Raw genomic sequence first — 20737 nt, 5'->3', positions numbered from 1 at the left:
GCAGCGCTCCCCGCGCATGCGTCGAGCTTCCGCGCATGCGTCGTTGAGCGTGAGGTGTGTTGGTTATGGCTGCTGCTCCTTCTCACCTGGGGCTTCATCATCATGGATTAATGGATTCATGGACTGGTTTGTGTTGGAAGGGACCTCAAAGCCCATCCAGTTCTTTGGACTTGCGGCAGCAGCTTCACGTCCCTCTTGTGTTGTCCCAGAGCTGGCCCTACATGGCCATCATCTCCGGGTATCCCCTGCAGAAAGCAAATCCTCAAATTGCTTCACCATTCCTGAAGAACAAGGGAAAGGCTGCGGTGGTTTCCGTCTCTGAGGTGTGGTTTTGAGTAAAAGAAAGCATCTCCGTGCTCTCTAAACACAGAGAAAACTGATACTCTAAAAAAGCCCATGTTCATGATATGATTACCACAAACCCACTTTAATTCTGATGAAAATGACCACAAAGGGTTTTGATGTCATACAGAAAATACACGTCTTGAATAATTTCTTTAGTTTTCTAGAATCTACTGATTCAACACCTCAGGTTTGCGTTCACCACTGAAAAATTGTTATTAGTTGACACTTTTTGCTACCAAAATCACATATATTTTGTTTCTGATGAAGAAAAGCCTTCGAGATGACAATCCAAGGTAATTTACAGAATAAGGACACACAGAATTGGTGATACTTTATGTTTTAGCACATAAAGCTAGAAAATAGGCTCAACTGGACATAGGGAGACTCAAGGGCTTTCATCCGCATTCAGCTCTGGAGTGGGCTGGGTGTACAGACTGGGAATCACAGACTCCGAGGTTGAAAGGGCCTCAGGGATCATCTGCTCCAACCTTTCTAAGCAGAGCAGGACCCAGAGTGGATGTCCCAGTACCCCATCCAGCCGGAGCTTAGCGGTGTCCGGTGTTGGGGAGTCACCTCTTCCATGGGGAGATGATTCCAGTGGCTGATTGTTCTCACTGGGGTTTTCCTCTCGTGTCCAGTGGGGATCTCCTCAGGAGTAACTTGTGCCCATAACCCCTTGTCTGTTCCATGAGGCTCCTTGTCAAAAGGGAGTCTCATCTTTGTAGCCACCCTTTAGATCGTGGAATATGGTGACAAGGGAAGGCAGGCAGGACATGCTCTTCCTGACATAGAATCTTTTGCTTCCAAGCAGCATCAAGACAGGAATTTTCCCAACATGCTTGATGCCACAATGCTCACACTATAATGGAATAGCCACTGACACTGTCCTCTTAAAAAGAAACAAGAGGTACCATGGGGCAGTTTGGCTGCTGTTCTTACCAGTCATATCAGGTTGTTGAGGGCTGATGTATTACTGTTTCCCTTCTTTGCCAAGATATCTGTTGAATAAAGAAACGGATATAATGCCAGCCTGAAATGAGATTTTCACTCCTCAAGCTCCGTGCCCAAGCTGTCACTGGAACCAGGATTACCACTGGTGATGGGAATCGCACTGTGCGCAAATGGAACAGGATAAGAAGAGTGAATATTTTATTTAGCTTTGTCTAATAATACAGATTCCTTTTGAAGCGGAAAGAGAACAGAAAAATGGAATCCAAAATAGTGTCTCATGTCTGTGCTGTTAAAAACCCGTCATAAAGCACCCTGAAGAATGTTTACTGGCCTTATAAATGTAATGTAAGATGTTGGCACATTAATCATTGACAATGTTATCTGAAATTTCAAAAAGCAAAATAGGAATTAAACCGAAATAAAATACTCCTATCTCCATTGAGGTCCTCTATTTCTCAATCATTCTAAGGAAACAAAAGCATATGAATATTCTTTAAGAAGACAATGAAAAACAAGATGTACAACTAGGTGCTTGCTACAGACAAAGCCTCATTGACATAAAGTGCATTGAACAAACAGCCACTGGAGGGTATGGTCTGAAGTCAGTGTGTGACACCACAGCAACAGGCCAGCTGAAAACAGCTCCAGCATTAAGATTGTTCCCAGAACATCCTAAATCTTCACTGGTCAATAATACTGTTGGGGTTTGATTCCTTTTGAAGAGCAGCAAGTGGAGGATGTGTCTGCAAATGTTGATCTTCTTCACCATTCATCTGTTCAACACTTACAAATTGACTACATTACCTGACAGAAAAAAATAGGTTAGAAACAGACTTTTGGACTAAATTACAAGTATTTTAAGAAAATTCTAAAAGAAGTGTATGGATTGTGACACAAGTTGACCACAGTTTGCTCATCTTAACAGTTACAGGCTCATCTTAACGGGAGTTGTGGTAAAAGCAGTGGTAGGAAGTATGAGCACCTCAGCTCTGCTTCCTGGTTGCTACATCTCTCAGGTGATTTGGGATGAGTTGAGGGGAGAAAGCCCCATTCTATGTATTTTCTCTGACATTTTAACATGAAAGAAAACCAGTGGCACCATCAGAAATTTGTAAGAATAGAAAAGCTTTAGGGAAAGTGTCTTTGGGATTTTATAGCATATTGTGCTCAATGCCAGAGCCTCTAAAAGTTACTGTTCCAGTCACCAAAGAAGGATAAAACAGTTATTTTCACTCCATAAAATATTTGTTCCGAAGAAAATAATGTTGCTTAAATTCTCATTTTTTGTTAAATAAGTCCTACAATTGCCCTATTTTATTTTAGATTTCGGATCATTAAAAACCTCCATATTAAGTAATCTAGAACATTGAGCAAATAGCATGTAACCTCCTGCTGCTCCTTCATGCCTAATGGGAAGCATTAGACTGTGCAGAGTGACACAGGACATAGCACTGAGCCATTAATAAGACTAAAATACATAATTTCACAGACAAATTGTTTTCTAATGGTAAATTCTTTTGCCTTCCAGGTTCCCTAGTACCACACACAATGTTCATCCTGTTTGATCTCCACAGTTCTGCTCTATTGAAGATGTTCTGCAGAAGACAGGTTTTTGCAGTAGTAAAATGCTCTGTTCCATCCACATTCACTCTTGGTTTCTTATTTCTTGCCCATATTGTTTGTGCTGTTGCCTGACCCATTTTCAACCACTGGAGCTACTTTTTCACTGTGAAGGAATTCAGCACTAGATACCTTATTCCATATGCTACTCTGTTGATGCCAGGTTGGGATGGAGGGTTAAAGTGCGCTCTGCTCCGGTGGCCAGAGCTCAATGACACCATCACACATTGGGAATGACTTGCCCTGCATCAGCTCTAGGACAGCTGTAACTTCTGGAGATAAATGCATGTCTCTGTAGCCTATGTCAACTACAGCTATGTCACATAATTTAAAACCCCATTCTTTAATAAGGTTCACGAGACCTTTTCAAGGTTCGTTTGGAAGGGAAAAACAAGGATTGCTGTTAAAAATGTATAGGCCTATTGAGACGCAGGAGAACTAAATCTCCCGAACGTTAGGCAATATTTCTGGGCATCCCATATGGAGTATTTGGCAGCACAGTCCCAGGGAAACCCGGGGCTCAATGACTCCAGATTGAACAACAGGCAGCAGGCCAAATTAATCTGGCAAGGCTCCCATAGTGCCCAGTTGATCTACTGCTCACCTCGAGTTGCAAAGAAGTCGACAGTGGAGGCGATACCTGAGCTGGATGAGAGCAGAGCTGAAGGCAGAGCACAAGGCAGCAGCATGGGTGGTCACTCCTGAGCACCATGAGGGGTTTCCAGCCCTGCCAGGGCGAGTTGGTTCACAAAAGAACTGTGTCATGGCCTTACATTTGCTCATTACCATGTTGCACTCACATGCTCCTCACAGACACGGGTTTTACTCTGTTGTATTCAACCTGGGAATTCCCTGTAAAATATTGATGTGTTTTAACGTCATTGTCATCCACCAGTCCCTGAACTCACAGCTTTATGTGTGGCAGAACAGTTAACAGGACTTAATACTATTTTCCTGAGCATTAGACAGTGATGGAAAAGGAAAGAGACTATGTCATTCCAGTTTGAAGAAGTTAAAGTAGCTGGAAGTTGCTGAGTGATCAGGATATATATACATAGAAATATATTTACTTGATACAGAAATATTTATTACAGCATAAAATAAACCCTAATATCTTTGGAATATCTCCCATATGAAGACAGGCTGAGAAAGTTGGGGCTGTTCAGCCTGGAGAGGAGAAGGCTGCGTGGAGACCTCATAGCAGCCTTCCAGTATCTGAAGGGGGCCTACAGGGATGCAGGGGAGGGACTCTTCATTAGGGACTATAGTGATAGGACAAGGGGTAACGGGTTCAAACTGAAACAGGGGAAGTTTAGATTGGATCTAAGGAAGAAATTCTTTACTGTGAGGGTGCTGAGGCACTGGAATGGGTTGCCCAGGGAGGTTGTGAATGCTCCATCCCTGGCAGTGTTCAAGGCCAGGTTGGACAGAGCCTTGGGTGCCATGGTTTAGTGTGAGGTGTCCCTGGGCATGGCAGGGGGTTGGAACTGGATGATCTTAAGGTCCTTTCCAACCCTAACTATTCTATGATTCTATGAATACACCTAAGTAACACTTTTTCTTGTTTTATCCGATTACAGCATTTCTTTATTCTGGCACACCGTAAGCTACACTTTGGGGAACTGAGTCCATCCTTTGCTACAAAAGACTTTTATTTGGTGTTAATTTGATGTCTCATTTCTACAAAGTGATGAAGAATTGCAGGGGTTTGATGATTCTTGCAAAACCAGCTTGAAGCTGACTCAGAGAGATTTACTAGACTGCCAATGAAGATTGATTCCTCTGCTTGAAGGAATTGGCTGCATTCAAAGTCAAATTAAAATTTATATTAAAACAGATTTATTTGATTCATAAAATTATTTTTGAGGATATTTTTCCCTAGGGGCCTTCACTGTTACCACTGGTGGCATAATTAACATAGAAGGTCTCTCCCTCCTTAACAAATCATGGTAAATCAAGGCAGAACTGTTTGCCATGTAGCAAGAAGTATCCAAAGGTGACAGCCTCCTTTCACTGAAGCCAAGATGAGATTCCATACATGTGTCCTATTCACATCATCCTTGTTGGTTCATAGGATTCGTTAATGTCCTCTTTTCTTCTAGAGGGTTTGGAAAGCCCTAAACACAGAATCCCAGCCTGGTTTGTGTTGGAAGGGACCTTAAAGCTCCTCCAGCTCCAACCCCTGCCACGGGCAGGGACCCCTTCCACTGGAGCAGCTGCTCCAAGCCCCTGTGTCCAACCTGGCCTTGAGCACTGCCAGGGATGGGGCAGCCACAGCTTCTCTGGGTACCCTGTGCCAGCGCCTCAGCACCCTCCCAGGGAACAGCTTCTTCATGACAAGAATGTGTCACAAGTTTAGAAAGAGTTAAAATGACAGATTCAGAATATGAGAACAAAAAACTCACAGTAATGAGAGCAGGAGACAATAAGAGGGCACTGACACGGGTAAGAACATATAGGAGAGTTCTGGAAACACCTTGTGCAATAAGCAAAACTGTGTTCCAACATTATACTGTGGATGTGCATCCTTTTGAATGCAAGACATGAGATGAAACAAAACCCACTTTGACCTGGAAGAGGGTACAGGTTTGGGAGGTGAAGAGATGGTGTGGTAAGAACATGGCCAAACAAAGAGCAAATATTCCACAAGAAGACAGGAATTCACTTCAAGACATGTCAGGTCTTAGTGGAGTAGCAGTGGGAAAAGGCTATGAGAGGTCACTAGATTTCCTGATTAAATGTCAGTGAGAGTTGTATACGCAGAATAAAACAAAATGAGAGGCAGTTTAACAGGAAATCAAATACAGAAAACATGGAAATACTGACATTTTCCTCTAGAAACATGGTCAAATTAAGGTCCCAGTTGAAGACCTGAAGGTATCAGGAAGCTTTGGACCAAGGAGATAAAAAAGAACTAACACTTCTGTGACCACAGAGTTCCAGAGTCTTTCTCCAGCAGCACTCTGCAGAGGTGTGTGAGGAAACAGGCTGGAAGGTGTGACAGGTTTGTGACCACCAACTCTATTTACTGAGGGCAAACATGATCCTCTCAAGGGGACCCTTCCAATCCAAATCCTCTTCTGAAGAAGAGAAGGCTCAGGGGGGACCTTATCATTCCCTACAAGTGCCTGCAGGAGGATGGAGCCAGGAGGAGCTGGGCTCTGCTCCCAAGGAACAAGGGATGGGACAAGAGGAAAGAGCCTCAAGCAAATTAGCTTAATGGAATAAAGGGAAATAACTGAGCAAATGGAGAAAAAGAAGGAGAAGAGTGGTGAGTTTCTCAGGAGACAAGAACAGCAAATCCAAGAATGGAATTTTGGGGTGGTAAAAACTAATTTCTCTGCAGAAAAAAAGTCAAACTATTCCAGATAAAAGTCATTAAAGTCCCAAGAGGCGAAGGACTATGAATTTAGCAAGTGCAAATGTGGATAAGTGTGGATGGCAACAAGCTACCACTGACAACCAGAGTAAATCTCCATGCTTTTGCTGGCAGGCTCTTCGGTTAGCTCTCACCTGCAGAAGCCAAAGTGCATCCCTAACTGAAAACTTCACGTTCTTAGTTCACAAGATGTCTTGAAGAGGTTTGTAAATTGTACATCCCCTGCCTTTGCTACTGAACTCTTCAAATCTGGTGACTGTGCTGTGGTTTTCCTTCAGGCCTTCACAGCGGAAGGAATTAAACACATCCCCAAATCACCCTGTTGGATCTGCATGACCGTTCTTTGCAGTTCTGAAGTGATCTCCCATACTCTTCATCCTCCTCTTTGCAAAGTGAAGCTTTTTCTCATTCCAAGGAGATCCATGGCTGGAGTGAAGTGATGCTCTGTTCGCACAGGTACCATTTACCTCTGTGGTTCACACAGCAGATGAGACTTCTGCCACTTGCAAAGCTGGCACCTGCAGAAGAGGATGCCCTGCCATCTGCTGACACATTGAGATGGATGGGTCACAAAACCCTTGCTTTTTATAGTGCATCCTGTTGTTCTAAGCATGTGAATATGGAGCGTAAGGCAGTCCACAGCACTCACTGTACTGGCAAGGCACGTAACTGGGCTCTGGGGGTGGAACTGAAAGGTGGCTTTGAAATAATGAAATAAATCTGATTTGGTGTGAATGGATTTGGGTTTTGTTCAACCTCTGGAACGACTCATGCTCGGCGTGTTCTACAAACTGGATTACCCACATTTGGGGTTGGGTTCTATCAGGCATGTCAAATGCTAAATTAAAAGAAGAATCTGTGGATTATTTTATTGTCATACGGCCTCAGGCTTTTGAGCCTGTGACAGAGCATATACAGTAAGTACAACTGGCTCCCTAGTGAAGGATAAGCTCCACACAGAGTGAATGTCAGGGATAGCCTGATAATGTGTTCTCGCCTGCAAAACGGCTTGATTTAGCAGAGCAAAAAAGACAAGCAGTGCATGACACCCTCCTGCAGGAGGATATCGTCCTGTGCTGCCCTCAAGACCCAGCGAAAGTATAGCAAAGGACTCTGATTTTATCTCTGGGTCCTCAAACACAAGAGGGACAAGGAGGGAGTCAGGAGGAGGCCATAGAGATGCTGCGAGGGCTGGAGCAGCTCTGCTCTGGAGCCAGGCTGAGAGAGCTGGGCTGGGGCAGCCTGGACAAGAGAAGGGGAGACCTGAGAGCAGCTCCAGTGCCCAAAGGGGCTGCAGGAAACCTGGAGAGGGGCTTGGGACAAAGGATGTAGGGACAGGCCAAGGGGAATGGCTTGAACCTGCCAGAACAGGGGAGACTGAGCTGAGCTCTGAGGCAGAAGCTGTTCCCTGTGAGGGTGCTGAGGCGCTGGCACAGGGTGCCCAGAGAAGCTGTGGCTGCCCCATCCCTGGCAGTGCTCAAGGCCAGGTTGGACACAGGGGCTTGGAGCAGCCGCTCCAGTGGTCTCACCTCAATCTCCCCTCTCATCTCTCATTGCCGAGTTAAGGACCTCTCAGTTACAATAAACCACGAACTGACAGAACTGATCGTGCTGAACCCTCACCCGCTCCCACTGACCTCAGCTCATCCTCGGTCCCTCTGGGGCTCCGCTCCGGTTCCTCTCTCCAATGAAGGCGGAGCAGCCACCGTCCAGCCCCATGCCACCGTCTGCGGCCGGCCCAGGCCTCGCTCCGCCCCGCTGGATGCCGCTGCCCCGTCCCTGCCGCCATGGCCGCGCTGCCGCTGCCCGCCCGGGGGGACCGCAGGACCGGGGCACTGCGCACACACGACCCGGACCCGGCGGAGCCGGAGCGGGTGAGTTCCGTCCGTGTGGACACCGGAGGGGGCGACGGGGCCTCCGTCCGGGGCCTTCCTCCGGGGCCTCCGTCCGGGGCCTCCCTCCGGGGCCTCCCTCCGGGGCCTCCCTCCGGGCACCGGCGCTCGGAAGCGGGGAGGCCGCAGGCCCGGAGCGGGGCTGCCCGGCGGCCTGAGCCCTCTGAGGGCCCCGGGCCGGTGCTGGGGACCGGAGCGGGGCTGGAGGCTGCGGTGGGAGCGACCCTTGTCCCCCACAGCCGCTGTGAACGCGTCCCTTGCGGGACTGGTGCCGCTGTGGGAGCTGGAGCGCTGGGAGTGCATCCGGTTGGGATCCGCAGGGAGACCGGGAATGTGCGCGTGTGCTCTGGGAGTACTGAGAGGAATTTCACTGGACGGTCATTGATTGTTGCTGCTGGTACTGTTGCTGATGCACTTTCGCACGTGGGGGCATCATTAATGCTATTGCATAGAATCCCAGCCTGGTTTGGGTTGCCTTAAAGCTCATCCAGCTCCAACCCCTGCCACAGGCAGGGACCCCTTCCACTGGAGCAGCTGCTCCAAGCCCCTGTGTCCAACCTGGCCTTGAGCACTGCCAGGGATGGGGCAGCCACAGCTTCTCTGGGCACCCTGTGCCAGCGCCTCAGCACCCTCACAGGGAACAGCTTCTGCCTCAGAGCTCAGCTCAGTCTCCCCTGTTCTGGCAGGTTCAAGCCATTCCCCTTGGCCTGTCCCTACATCCCTTGTCCCAAGCCCCTCTCCAGGTTTCCTGCAGCCCCTTCAGGCACTGGAGCTGCTCTCAGGTCTCCCCTTCAGGAGCCTTCTCTTGTCCAGGCTGCCCCAGCCCAGCTCTCTCAGCCTGGCTCCAGAGCAGAGCTGCTCCAGCCCTCACAGCAGCTCCATGGCCTCCTCTGGCCTCTCTCCATCAGCTCCAGGTCCCTCTTGTGCTGCTGCCCCAGAGCTGGATCAGGGCTGCAGGGGGGTCACAGAGCACAGCAGAGGGGCAGGATCCCTTCCCTGAGCTGCTGCTCACACTCTGGGGGTGCATCCAGCACATGGGGGGGTTCTGGTTTGCAGACATGCATTCTCCTGCTGTCCTGGCTCCAGGAGGTCCTTCCCAGCAGTGCTGTGTGGAGCATTCCTACTTTGGGCCTCTGAAATAATCTTTCCATTTCAGCTGTGCTCATGTGTGCTTCTCCAATGGGATTCATTCCAGCAAGGTGTTTCTCCTCCATCACCTTGTAAGCATCTTCCATCCTAGTAAGTGCCAAGCTGCTGACTTTGGAAAGGTGTTGAGTTCCCAGAAAACCTTATCCTGGTGTTCACACTCTCCCCTTCGGTTACTTGAGCATCCCTGTTTGTGTGTGACACGAGCACATTCTTGTGCAGTTTGGGGCTAACATCTCCCCACAGAAACACCATTTGGAGAGGAGAGGAGGAGCAGTGAACTTGGACTGTGCCTGATAAGGTAACATAGGAAAGAGGGAATCCCTCTTTTCCTGCTTTTTGAGGTCGGAGAGGCAAATAATCACTTTCTTCCAGTTCATGATTGCAGTTTTACCCCTAAAAAAGGCACTAACAAGCCAGTTGTCTGGAGACCAGATGAAATTCCTCTGGGATGTCTATGACAGAGACTCTGAATCAGCATCTCCACCTCTGTAGGTAGCGGAATGCATATGTCAAGCTCTGTAAGGTGGTTTTAAAAGAGAACATTAATTAGAGTACATTCACTGTAGAGTAGCCTGGACAAGACGTTAGAGGTTGTTTTATCCTATAGGGCAGTTGTTACAGTCTGGATTACAACTGAATCATCACATCTTAATGCATTTGCTTGAGCTGCTGCAGTCCTGGCTCTATCACAGACACAAGATGAAACATCTACACTTATCCCTTCTCACTGTCTCCACCTTGGAGTATCTCCTCGCTGTGGTGTGGGGATTTCATAGCTAAATACCTGGTAGCTGTGTCTGATTTTAGCTAACAGCATGAGCCCGAGCACAGCACAGGCAAAGTGCTGCACTTTGTATCTCATACAGCTCTCATGTAGTCCTGCACGTTTTAGGTCTAATGCTAGAAGATCTGCTGCTTTCCTCCTTGGGCACCTGCCCTGTTTGGTTTGAAGGTGCTGGGCCTGCAGTCCTTACCAATGCTGTAGCTGGTCTCTGCAGAGAGAGCTCTGCTGAAGGAAGCAAGCAGGGCCAGGCTGAGCCCTGGATTTGGGGAGACAACCACATCCTAATCCTCCTTTTATTGGATGCCATTGTCATGCAATGTTTGTGCTAGTAGCTGTTGTAACTGGGGAGGATTCCCCGTGGGTTTTTCTGCTCTCCCTCAGCTCCTGCTGCACATTGTAGATCTGTACATGTGATTTCCTTTTGCCTTTTGTACCTTGATGTAGTTATTTACGCGAATTTCTGAATCTTGCCTTAGGATAGAGCTCATTGATGTCCTACTGCTTTTAAGGCATTTGGATTTAGTGGCTGGTAAATAACAAATAGTAACTTTCAAGGCTAGTGCTATCTGTGTGGCATGTTCTGGTTTGGATTTGAATGGAAGCAAAGCTTCCCAGAACAGGGACCTGCACTGACCTCACTTTCCTTCTGCTCCCCCAGACTCACATTCCATCTGCAGCTCTTTCACAGGGAGCTGGACCTTACAACAGGGAGCATCCACACATGGCCATTGTTGGCCTTTCCATAAAGGTATCCAATAGAGCTAAACCAAGTAAAGCCGTGCTGCACGAGACCTGGTTTATACCTACACGGCAGCTGCTTATGGAGCACAAACCAGCAGCAAGCCTGGCTTCTAAGAATATGCTAAACAAAGCAGAAATTACATGTGATGAACGTGTTAAATTTACAGACCTTTCAAATCTTACAGCTAAATCAAAGAAAGCAAGTGATAGTCTTTCTTAACAGTACTTCCCATTGCATTTAGGTTAGTTACTTCAATGCAGCTAGTTTTTGTAGCAGTTTAATTTCCCTCTTCCTGAAAAGCAGCATCTGTGAGGCCTTTGTCCTTTTGGCATCAGTGATAATCAGTGGCATCAGCAACCTGGTATGGTGGAATGTGTCCCTGTGAATCTGAATTCCTGTCACCGATGCCAAGCATCTTAACCCCCCCAAAAGACAATACCTTGAATTCAGTTTTAATAAGCCAAATTTCTTCTAATGGATGGCAGTAAGTCACTTCTTTCCCTTTTCCCCTTCATCTCACACATCTTCCTAGTTATGCTGCTGTACTTCTCTGCCATGTCTTTTAATAAAGGACGAGTTCTTCAGCAAGAAAGGAATGTTTTCCCAGTGGAAGCTGCTCTGTCTTTAGAGGACCTTCTCAGACTTTCTGTTGTTGTATTATTCACTTTCTTACTACAATACATATTTCACTTTTTGATTTATTTCCCATCCAAACACTTGGCAGTGTTCTCGTTTCAACTGTTTTCCGCTGAGGTTCCTGTTGTATTGATCCACTTTAGTTTTGCATAACATATTCAAATGTGAAATGTAGTTGCCATGCTTCAATAGTCTGTTAGTTCTGTGACAACACATCTTGTGCCTGTGAAATCAGATGCTTGTGAAAGAGATGGAATATTGTTATTCCTTAAACAAAGTTTGTTCAGAAAGGCATCAGAAAAGTATTTCAAAGGCGAGTGTATCTCTGGAATTCAGAGTTGGACTCTGCAGTGTCTGTGTCAGTGTTGAAATTTCCTCTTAATTTGCTGTTAAAGCTTCAAGGAGCCCCTGGGATTTACATGGTTCCCCCCCTTGCATGGGATAGCAGTCACAGGCCAAGGATATCCTTCACAGGGTTTCCAGTTGGTGTCTTCCTCAGACTTCAGGGACCTTAAAGCTCCTCCAGCTCCAACCCCTGCCACGGGCAGGGACCCCTTCCACTGGAGCAGCTGCTCCAAGCCCCTGTGTCCAACCTGGCCTTGAGCACTGCCAGGGATGGGGCAGCCACAGCTTCTCTGGGCACCCTGTGCCAGCGCCTCAGCACCCTCACAGGGAACAGCTTCTGCCTCAGAGCTCAGCTCAGTCTCCCCTCGGGCAGGTTAAAGCCATTCCCATTGCATCTTAACCTTACCAGTCCCCATCCTGGTTCTCACAGAGCAGTAAAGCAGCATTTCTTGGGACCTCCAAGCTGGTGCTGGGTTGCTGTGCACATGGGGAAGGACAGCTTAGGGCAGCTCTTCCTCCAGAGAAGGATGCTTTTGGTTTTTGGGACATCCAGATGTCATTCAGTACTAGATAACAGCTCATCTTAGACCTAGAGCATGAAGGGATGCCTCATGTCTGGCAGTGTTCAAGGCCCTGTTGGATGGGGCTTGGAGCAAGGTGCTCCAGTGGAAGGTGTCCCTGCCCTTGGCAGGGGTTGGAACTGGATGAGCTTTAAGGTACCAGTTAAACCAGTCTGGGATTCTGTGATAATTAATGGATTACATAGCAATGGAAAGCTGTAAAAATGTGACAGTCAGAGAAAGATACAAAAATCATTAGAGCATATGTCTTCCTAACTGTCTGACTTGGCTCCAGGGTTTTCCTTCCGTTTCCTTGATTTAATTAGTCACTTCACACAACTTCCCCTGCTCCTCTCCTTTGATAAACACATTCCCACATTACGCACTAATGCTACATGATGTTCTTTTCCCAGTGGCATTTTCTCTCCAGTTTCTAGATGTGAGGCACAGAGATGTTTAGGGAGACCTGCTCAACCAGCATGAGATGTGGTGTTAAATGTAAGATGTGGAGTTCTGACCTAGTGTCTGGTTGTCTGTTACTAACTTAGGGTTCTACCAAGTAGATGCAAGAGCCTTATTAGTAATGAACAATAAATAGTAGTAATAATAATAACAATCCCAAAAACCTGGGTTCAGTGGCTTATTCCTTGCAAAGACATGTCCATATTGCTTGTGACTCTTTCAGAAGCGAGCATGCAAGTGGCTAGAAACCATCCCCAATGAGGTTGAGGCTCGTCTGCTTGGTTATGCCATGGAGATGGATTCCAAACAGAAAATCTCCTCTGACTGTGGTCCTTGGGCTACAAAGGCAAAGCAGAATTCAATGGTATGTTTACACCATCCACAACATCTTATTTTCATAGAAGAACATGTTTAAAATACATTCTATACTACAACTGTAAGTAATTGCCCTCTTCTTGTTATGCATGTGTCTTTGTTCATGAGGTTTTTGAAAACCATGGAAGCAGAGGTACTGCTCAGCCTTGCCCAAGATGTATTGCTGGAGAGTCTGTAAGTATATTAACCTTCTTTCTGTGACATAAAAGATAGACTTGTTCTTAAGTATTAGAGCCATAAAACACAAAGTTAATAAAACCCACAATTACACTGCTCAGGAATAAAGCATGTAAATAAAAGAAGGCAGATTGATTTAGCACTTCAGAGCTACACCAGCAGAGCACAGACTAATATGTTTCCAGCAGCAGTTGGAAAATATGGAGAGTATGAAGACATATTTCAGATTCACTTCAAAAAGCAGAGTTTAGGAAGTAACTGAAGCAAACACTAACATCCAACTTCCTCTCCCCCCTTTTTATATCTTCCTTGAGTTACTAGATCACAATAAAGTAGTCAGCAATCCCATTCTATCTCCTGTTTTTTAACTCTAATTGGATACTTCCTTTCCAACAAATAGACACAGCCTAAAAATAATACCCTGTAGACATACCAGAGCTAGTTCTAAATGAGGGAGCAAAAGAACCAGTTGCAGTCAGAGCTTGGTACAACCTGTCTTTCTGAGGAACAGCCCATGGATTTGGGCAGCTGCACAGTGCTGGCTCCTGAGCTCCTGCACACAGGCTCCTCCTGGCATCCAGAGAAAACTCTTCAAAGCCTGTATTGGTTATTTGATTTCTCTAGGCTGTAGTTGCAGTTATAGAACTATAGAATAGTTTGGGTTGGAAAGAACCTTAAGCTCATCTAACCCCTTGCCGTGGGCAGGGATGCCTCACACCAGACCTAGCCTTGAACACTGCCAGGGATGGAGCATTTACCACTTCTTTGGGCACCCTGTGCCAGAGCCTCACTACCCTCACAGCAAAGAACTTCTTCCTTATATCTAACCTGAACTGCCCCTGTTCTAGTTCGAACTCATCACCCCTTGGCACTGTGCACTCTGATGTAATGGTGCAGCAGCAGCACTAGAACCATTAGGACATCAGTTTTGTTGTATTCCAGAACTGCAGTGACAGCATTACAGAGTTTGTAAAATTCTTCTGTATCAGTGACCACTTTATTGGGAAAAAGAACCTGACTGAGTATAAATATCTTCATTCCAAGTAACACCAGTCGTGTGGCTCCTGACACAGATTACACTACACAGTCCCTTTATTATCCAGGCTTTCCAGTTGTCCACTGGTCCTCCAGGGACAAAAGGAGAACATTTGTGATGTTGTTAGTGGAAGTGTCAGTTCCTTCATACACTGAGGAGGTTTTGATAACTTTTAGTGACATGAAACTTTGTCATTTCAGGGGCACTTCAATCATATCCTGAGCTTCTAGAAGTGGCAAGACAGAAGATCAGCAGTGCTGCTTTTCAGTTGGAGTTCTGAAGCTAGACCTGGGAACCTGTGCAGCTGGATGTCTGTACCCTCACTGGAAGCATGGACTTGTGTGGACACATGTATGGCATTCAGCATACAGCACTTCACTGTGTGTTACTCTTTCAGTGCACAGTTATGGGTATCATTGTTTTTACACTTGAGCAATGCTTCTGCTTTTAAGGTAGTCACTATCTTTTTCAAATAAGAAAATAAGATTGATTTAAAGTTTTAGATCAGTTGGGTTGATCTGGCCTTTGGAGCAGTTCTCTCCTGGGTCAGGGGTCATGATCCAAGATTTTCCTGTCTCCTATGCACACTTTTCCTGATACACTTGGAAAACAGTCCTTGCATTTACATGCATACAGGCACGTATACATTACATAGCTCAGCCCTGTACTGCAGGTAGAAATGCCTTCATCTTTAGATGGCTGTTCTGCTTTGCAGCTGTGAAAGCCAGTAAAAGTCCTACTGAAACTTCAGTTTAGATCCAAATTGCACACTCACTTCAGGTATCTTATACACTGCACTTGTAGCTTGTTTATAACAAGCAGAGTTTGTGAATGTGGCAGTTAAGTATCTAATAGGAAAAGGAGTATTATTTGGACTACCTTCTATAGGATGAGTAGTAGATGAGCTCTGTGAAGTCCTCACAAAGCTGTTAATATACAACTGACACTGGCCAACCTTGTCATTCCAGTTACTGTGATATTAGAACAGATCTGTTCAGAAGGCCTTGAACTTGTCATTCAACATCCTTGTGTTGGCTTCTCACAGATAATTTCAAGCCCAGGGAAGTGTCCAAGAAGCAGAGCAACCATTGAAGGAAAGACTTGGTACAAAGCCAGTATTTTCTATCAAGTAGTATTATGGGCATCCTTTCTTGCCTCACAGCCAACTCTCAAACATCAAATATCTCAGGAATGATGAAAACATCAGTATTTGCCAACAGCATTCTTGTTCTTTGCTACGATCTGTTGCTATGATGGATGTTTGTTATCAAGAGAACATTAAACTTACCAATGCTTAGCAGGACCACCTTCAATAGTTAAGCAGCAGTTCCTTTATGACTAGAATTCAAGTGTGTGGCTATATTCATGCTTCATTTACACAGTGTAAGGATGCTCTTCCTATACAGTCAAAAACAGCAGCTCCCTCCTTTCTGTTTCTCTTGAGTTGGCTGATGCTATCAAAAAACCCAGAAGACCCTTTGGGAGCTACAACTGAGAAGTACGTTTTTATTAGTGTTCTACATTCCTCCCTGTTGCAGGAGGAGTGTTAAGTCCTAAGGAAAACTGGGAAGCCCTAACAAAAACTGCAACAGGTGTGTAGTTAGATTTCTGGGAATGCTGTTGCTGGTAAATGAAGTATTCCAGGTAGGTGAACATTTCAGGTAGAGTCTGTGTGAAGTAGCCACAGGTGAATTAGCTGCTCTTGCTCCCAAAGTATGAACTGGCCTCTCCAGTGAACTGGGAACACATTTGGCTATTTAGAAATACTGTGTTTATCCTGATTTTCTTTCCAAATGAGAATTCATACGCATCTGGATGAACTTTGAAGTGAATCTTTCAGCTGAGATGGGATTCCTCACTCCGTACTTTCCAGTGGGGTGAGGAATGCAGCCATAAATCAGCCAGGACAAAAACAAATTGTAGCTTAATAGTTAAATACATTGTAGGCTTATGGTAGTGTATGTTTTACAATAGACATACTGTGTAATTAGCTTCAGGATGTGTCAGTCAGAATCATAAGCAATATACACAGGTGAATGCCATGGGGACAGGGGAAGAGTTTCTTTAAAGCAGATTTGTGTCAAGTCTGCACTAGAACCACAAAGTTATTTTTGTATGACTTTTCTTTGCCTTGGATATCTATTGTTTTATTGATAAGACACTTTATATTTCCTAATACTGTGATTTGTACACAAAATTACCTGAGTGATTTTATTTATGTGTATATAGTAAAATAGCCATATGGTCTGCCTTTAATTCAGGTTAATAGGATATATTCTTCTATTTTTAACTTTGTATTTTGTAAATTGTTACTTATAAAAGCAGAAGCATTAAACACCACTTTGGCTACAGTGTGGAACTGGCTGGTTTTGTTACTCCATTCAGGACTGGATTACAGACACTGAGGTACGTAAATCATGGAATCATAGAATGATTTGGGTTGAAAAAGGCCTTAAAGCTCATCCAGTTGCAGCCCCCTGCCAACAGGGACAGGCCAAGGGGAGACTGAGCTGAGCTCTTAGGCTATAGCGCTGAGCAGCCCCTGGGACACCAACACCCCCATGCACATGTCCAATACATGGTGGCTTAGTTAGCACTAGACATTTATTGCATTGGCTTCTGATGTCCTCACTCTTTAATGCCATTTGCTCTGTAGAATGAGGTGTGCTGATATTTGTGTATGATTACAGTGTTGTTACAGAAACAATATAGAAATCACGGCGTGATATTTGCTTGCAACACAGGGTGTCATTCATGAGTTATACATAAATGGCAGCTTTACATATTTAAAAGGAACATGGACTGCTTCATATCTGAAGTATGTTTCCCAGGAGATAACACCACCATTTGATCTATTTTTGATTAAAATGTAAAAATTAAAAATTAAATCAAATGGTAGTGCAATTCCTTTGGGAAAACATACTTCAGTTATGAAGTATTCCCCATAGTAACCTTGAGAATCTTACAGCTGTATTGTCTCATCTGTAGGTGGTCTTTTTATGTCTCACATAATTAAAATGAATTGCTGTTAGAGAACCCATACTACTGCATACAGATTTATGAACCTTGAGGCACCTCCATTCGCAGACAAACAGCAATATCAAAAGCCAACTGTGTGGATACACAGGCAGGGACTGGGAATGGAGATGGGTACTGGGAAGTGGTTCCTCTGCCTTGGAAGGGTGAAGAAGGAGCACACTGCAAAACAAGACCATGCTTCCTATAAAGAATAGTGTGTAAAGAGGGATGCTGTACAGCACAACAGCGTTGACAGACATGGGGATGTAAAACACAGTACTTAAAATACTCAAAGGATACTTTCTATCCTAAGGAAGGGCTAATATTGTCACCAAGAAAAGATTGTGAAATTGGATTTAGTAGGGAAATGCACTCCAAAAATCCAATGCAACTGGTTTAGAACAAGCTGCTTTAGCAGATCCAGTCTGAATATGGGAATATAGATTTGATAAGATTAGAGCATAGTGGGGATCAGGAAAATACAAGACTGCAGGATTTGCATTCACGTTTTGACATATCTGGAGGACAAAAGTGCCATTTATTTGTTGGTTTGGATTCTCCACATCCCATTGACACTCTCCACTGCAATGACTTGTGATATTCATTCTCCTCAGGCTGTAATTAAGACTTCCGTAACATATGTCAGTCAAGAAAGAGAAGATGGAAGTGAAATGCTTGGATTTAATGTTTAAATGATGAAAGACATCCTAACAATGAAAAGGTGAAGTCCAGCAGCACGTGTAGCAACATTTTGTAATGAGCAGCAGGACTGTTCAAACTTCAACCTAACACTTAAAATGCCTCTGATCACTGAATTTCTATCTAGAGGGGAGGTTTTAATGCATGATCAGCCTAAAGTCCTCCTGTAATTGCACAGTGAGAGGCCTGTGAAGCTGCAGGACGGCTGCAGATGGGATCTGGACTTACAGAGACAAAAAGGTCTTGGCTAATCTATGGAGCCAGCACAGTGAAAGCAGCCTGAGGTTTCCCTGCGCTGTGCTCTGCATGGGATCTCTCTCCACCGGCTATGTTGCCACCTAGTGATGGCCAGAAACGGTTCCAAGGAGACAGGATGGTTAAATACTGAGAGCAATTACAGTGACATGGTCTGTCTCAGGACATTAAAACGGTTGCAGGTAGTTCACTTGGGGCTTCTCTCCCCTTTCCACTTGTTGAGGTCTGCATTGTGGAGCCTCCTCAGCTCCTTGAGCAACTCTAACACCTCTTTAATTACATGAAACATCCACGCACAGACTGAACTAAAGCTTTACACTGTGGATAATCATAGAACCCCAGAGTGGTTTGTGTTGGAAGGGACCTTAAAGCTCATCCAGCTCCAACCCCTTGTCCCAAGCCCCTCTCCAGGTTCCCTGCAGCCCCTTTAGGCACCGGAGCTGCTCTCAGGTCTCCCCAGAGCACAGCAGAGGGGCAGGATCCCTCCCTGAGCTGCTGCTCACTCTCTGGGGGTGCATCCAGCACATGGGGGGGTTCTGGGCTCAAGCTACTGAAGCCAGAACATGGGGATCTTCTCACCCAGCACCCAAATGCTTGGTTAAACACACACAGTTCTGAGTTAGGCCTGAATTAATGATGAAGTGTCACCACCATCCCTCCCTTTCTCACTAGTGTCCCAGGGCAGCATCCTGGGAGAAAGAGGACACAGTTTAGTGTAACATGGCTGTTACACCACATTTGGGCTGACAGAGCCCAGCTAAAACCTTCCATGTGCTTCCCACCTCATCCAAAAGGTTTCCTCAGCTTGTGGACACCACCTGAGCATCAGCCTTTGCACCCACCACCCTCATCTTCACACCTAGAGGAAGAAGAGTCAGGAACCTATCCCTGGTTCCTCAAGGATGCTGGATTCAGGTCTTTAGCAAAGCTATTTTCTATCAATGTAATAAGAAGGCTTTAACTAAAAGAAAGTTGTCTGACCTCAAAACCTCGGGAAAACACATGAGAAGTGGAAGACTTCCGAGTCTATGATCCAGTAACTTGCAAAGGAAAGAGTCTACAAAGCCTTTAAAGCTTTTAATGTGTTCTCTTGGAGCACAAGGCTGGAAGGAGAATTCAGAAGAGCTATTTTCAAAAGGGGGTGTAAGGAAAGGGCAATAACTGGATTGAGTTATGCAGTAAAGAGGTGCTGTTTTGTTAAAGGTTGGGTGATTTAGTCAGTAAATCACATTCCTGATTCTCCATCTGCTTTTAATTGCCAGTGTTCCATCCATCTGACAGATCTGCTGGTGATAATGTTAAAAGCAGGTAACAGAGCCTTGGGCAGAATGGTTTAGTGTGAGACATCCCTCCCCATGGCAGGGGGTTGGACCTGGGTGATCTTAAGGTCCTTTCCAACCCAAACCATTCCATGATTCTATGGTAACAGTTACACATGTGCTAGAATGGAAAAGAATCACTATTTCCTGTAGTTTTATACTGAAAACTGCAAATGTCCATTTGTACCATCACTAACTCTTCAGTAATTCAGGTGTCTAAGCCTGAAGGGAAAGCCCAACAGCAGAAGTCCCATTGGATTTGGGAATACCCAGGCCCAAGCAAGACGATCTGCATGGAGCTCAGCACGTCTTGATGTGATTTGGACTAACACAGGCCCAGAGCTCAGGCTGTATCACACAGCAGCACGGGCAGGTGAAGCAAGCTCTGAGGCTTCCCTGGGTTTGAAGAGCAGAGGATTCAACAGCAGCATGAATAACCAATGAAGACAGGCTGAGGAAGTTGGGGCTGTTCAGCCTGGAGAAGAGAAGGCTGCGTGGAGACCTCAGAGCAGCTTCCAGTGTCTGAAGGGGGCTATAGGGATGCTGGGGAGGGACTATTCATTAGGGACTGTAGTGATAGGACAAGGGGTAATGGGTTCAAACTTAAACAGCAGAGGTTTAGATTGGATATAAGGAAGAAATTCTTTACTGTGAGGGTGCTGAGGCACTGGAATGGGTTGCCCAGGGAGGTTGTGGATGCTCCATCCCTGGCAGTGTTCAAGGCCAGGTTGGACAGAGCCTTGGGTGCCATGGTTTAGTGTGAGGTGTCCCTGCCCATGGCAGGGGGGTTGGAACTGGATGATCTTAAGGTCCTTCCCAACCCTAACTAGTCTATGATAAGGCAACTGGGCCTATAAATTGTGTTTCCTTATTTGAAGGGACTCATCTCCTCCTTCATGATTATGAATCAGTTACAAACTCCGGGTCATTTACAAAATAACAGAACACTCTCAGGTTACCCTTAGCTTTATGTAAATGCAATATTAATATTCT

The 20737-nt window shown here is 45.5% G+C and overlaps 1 protein-coding gene across 1 annotated transcript; it reads left to right on the top strand.

Moving 5' to 3' along the window:
* The first annotated feature begins 8067 nt into the window (after nt 1-8067).
* On the top strand, nt 8068-16804 carry C4H10orf143 (chromosome 4 C10orf143 homolog). Its single transcript, XM_031045305.2, has 4 exons — nt 8068-8169; nt 13089-13229; nt 13349-13414; nt 14654-16804. Exons 1-4 carry the CDS (start codon nt 8083-8085, stop codon nt 14681-14683), a joined length of 324 nt encoding a protein of 107 aa, XP_030901165.2. The 5' UTR covers nt 8068-8082; the 3' UTR covers nt 14684-16804.
* Nucleotides 16805-20737: the final 3933 nt, after the last annotated feature.

This window comes from Melopsittacus undulatus, chromosome 4 (assembly GCF_012275295.1).
Source record: "Melopsittacus undulatus isolate bMelUnd1 chromosome 4, bMelUnd1.mat.Z, whole genome shotgun sequence".
NCBI classification, from domain to species: Eukaryota; Metazoa; Chordata; class Aves; order Psittaciformes; family Psittaculidae; genus Melopsittacus; species Melopsittacus undulatus.
Note: the sequence above shows the minus strand (reverse complement) of the source record. Positions and strands in the feature narration are given on the sequence as shown.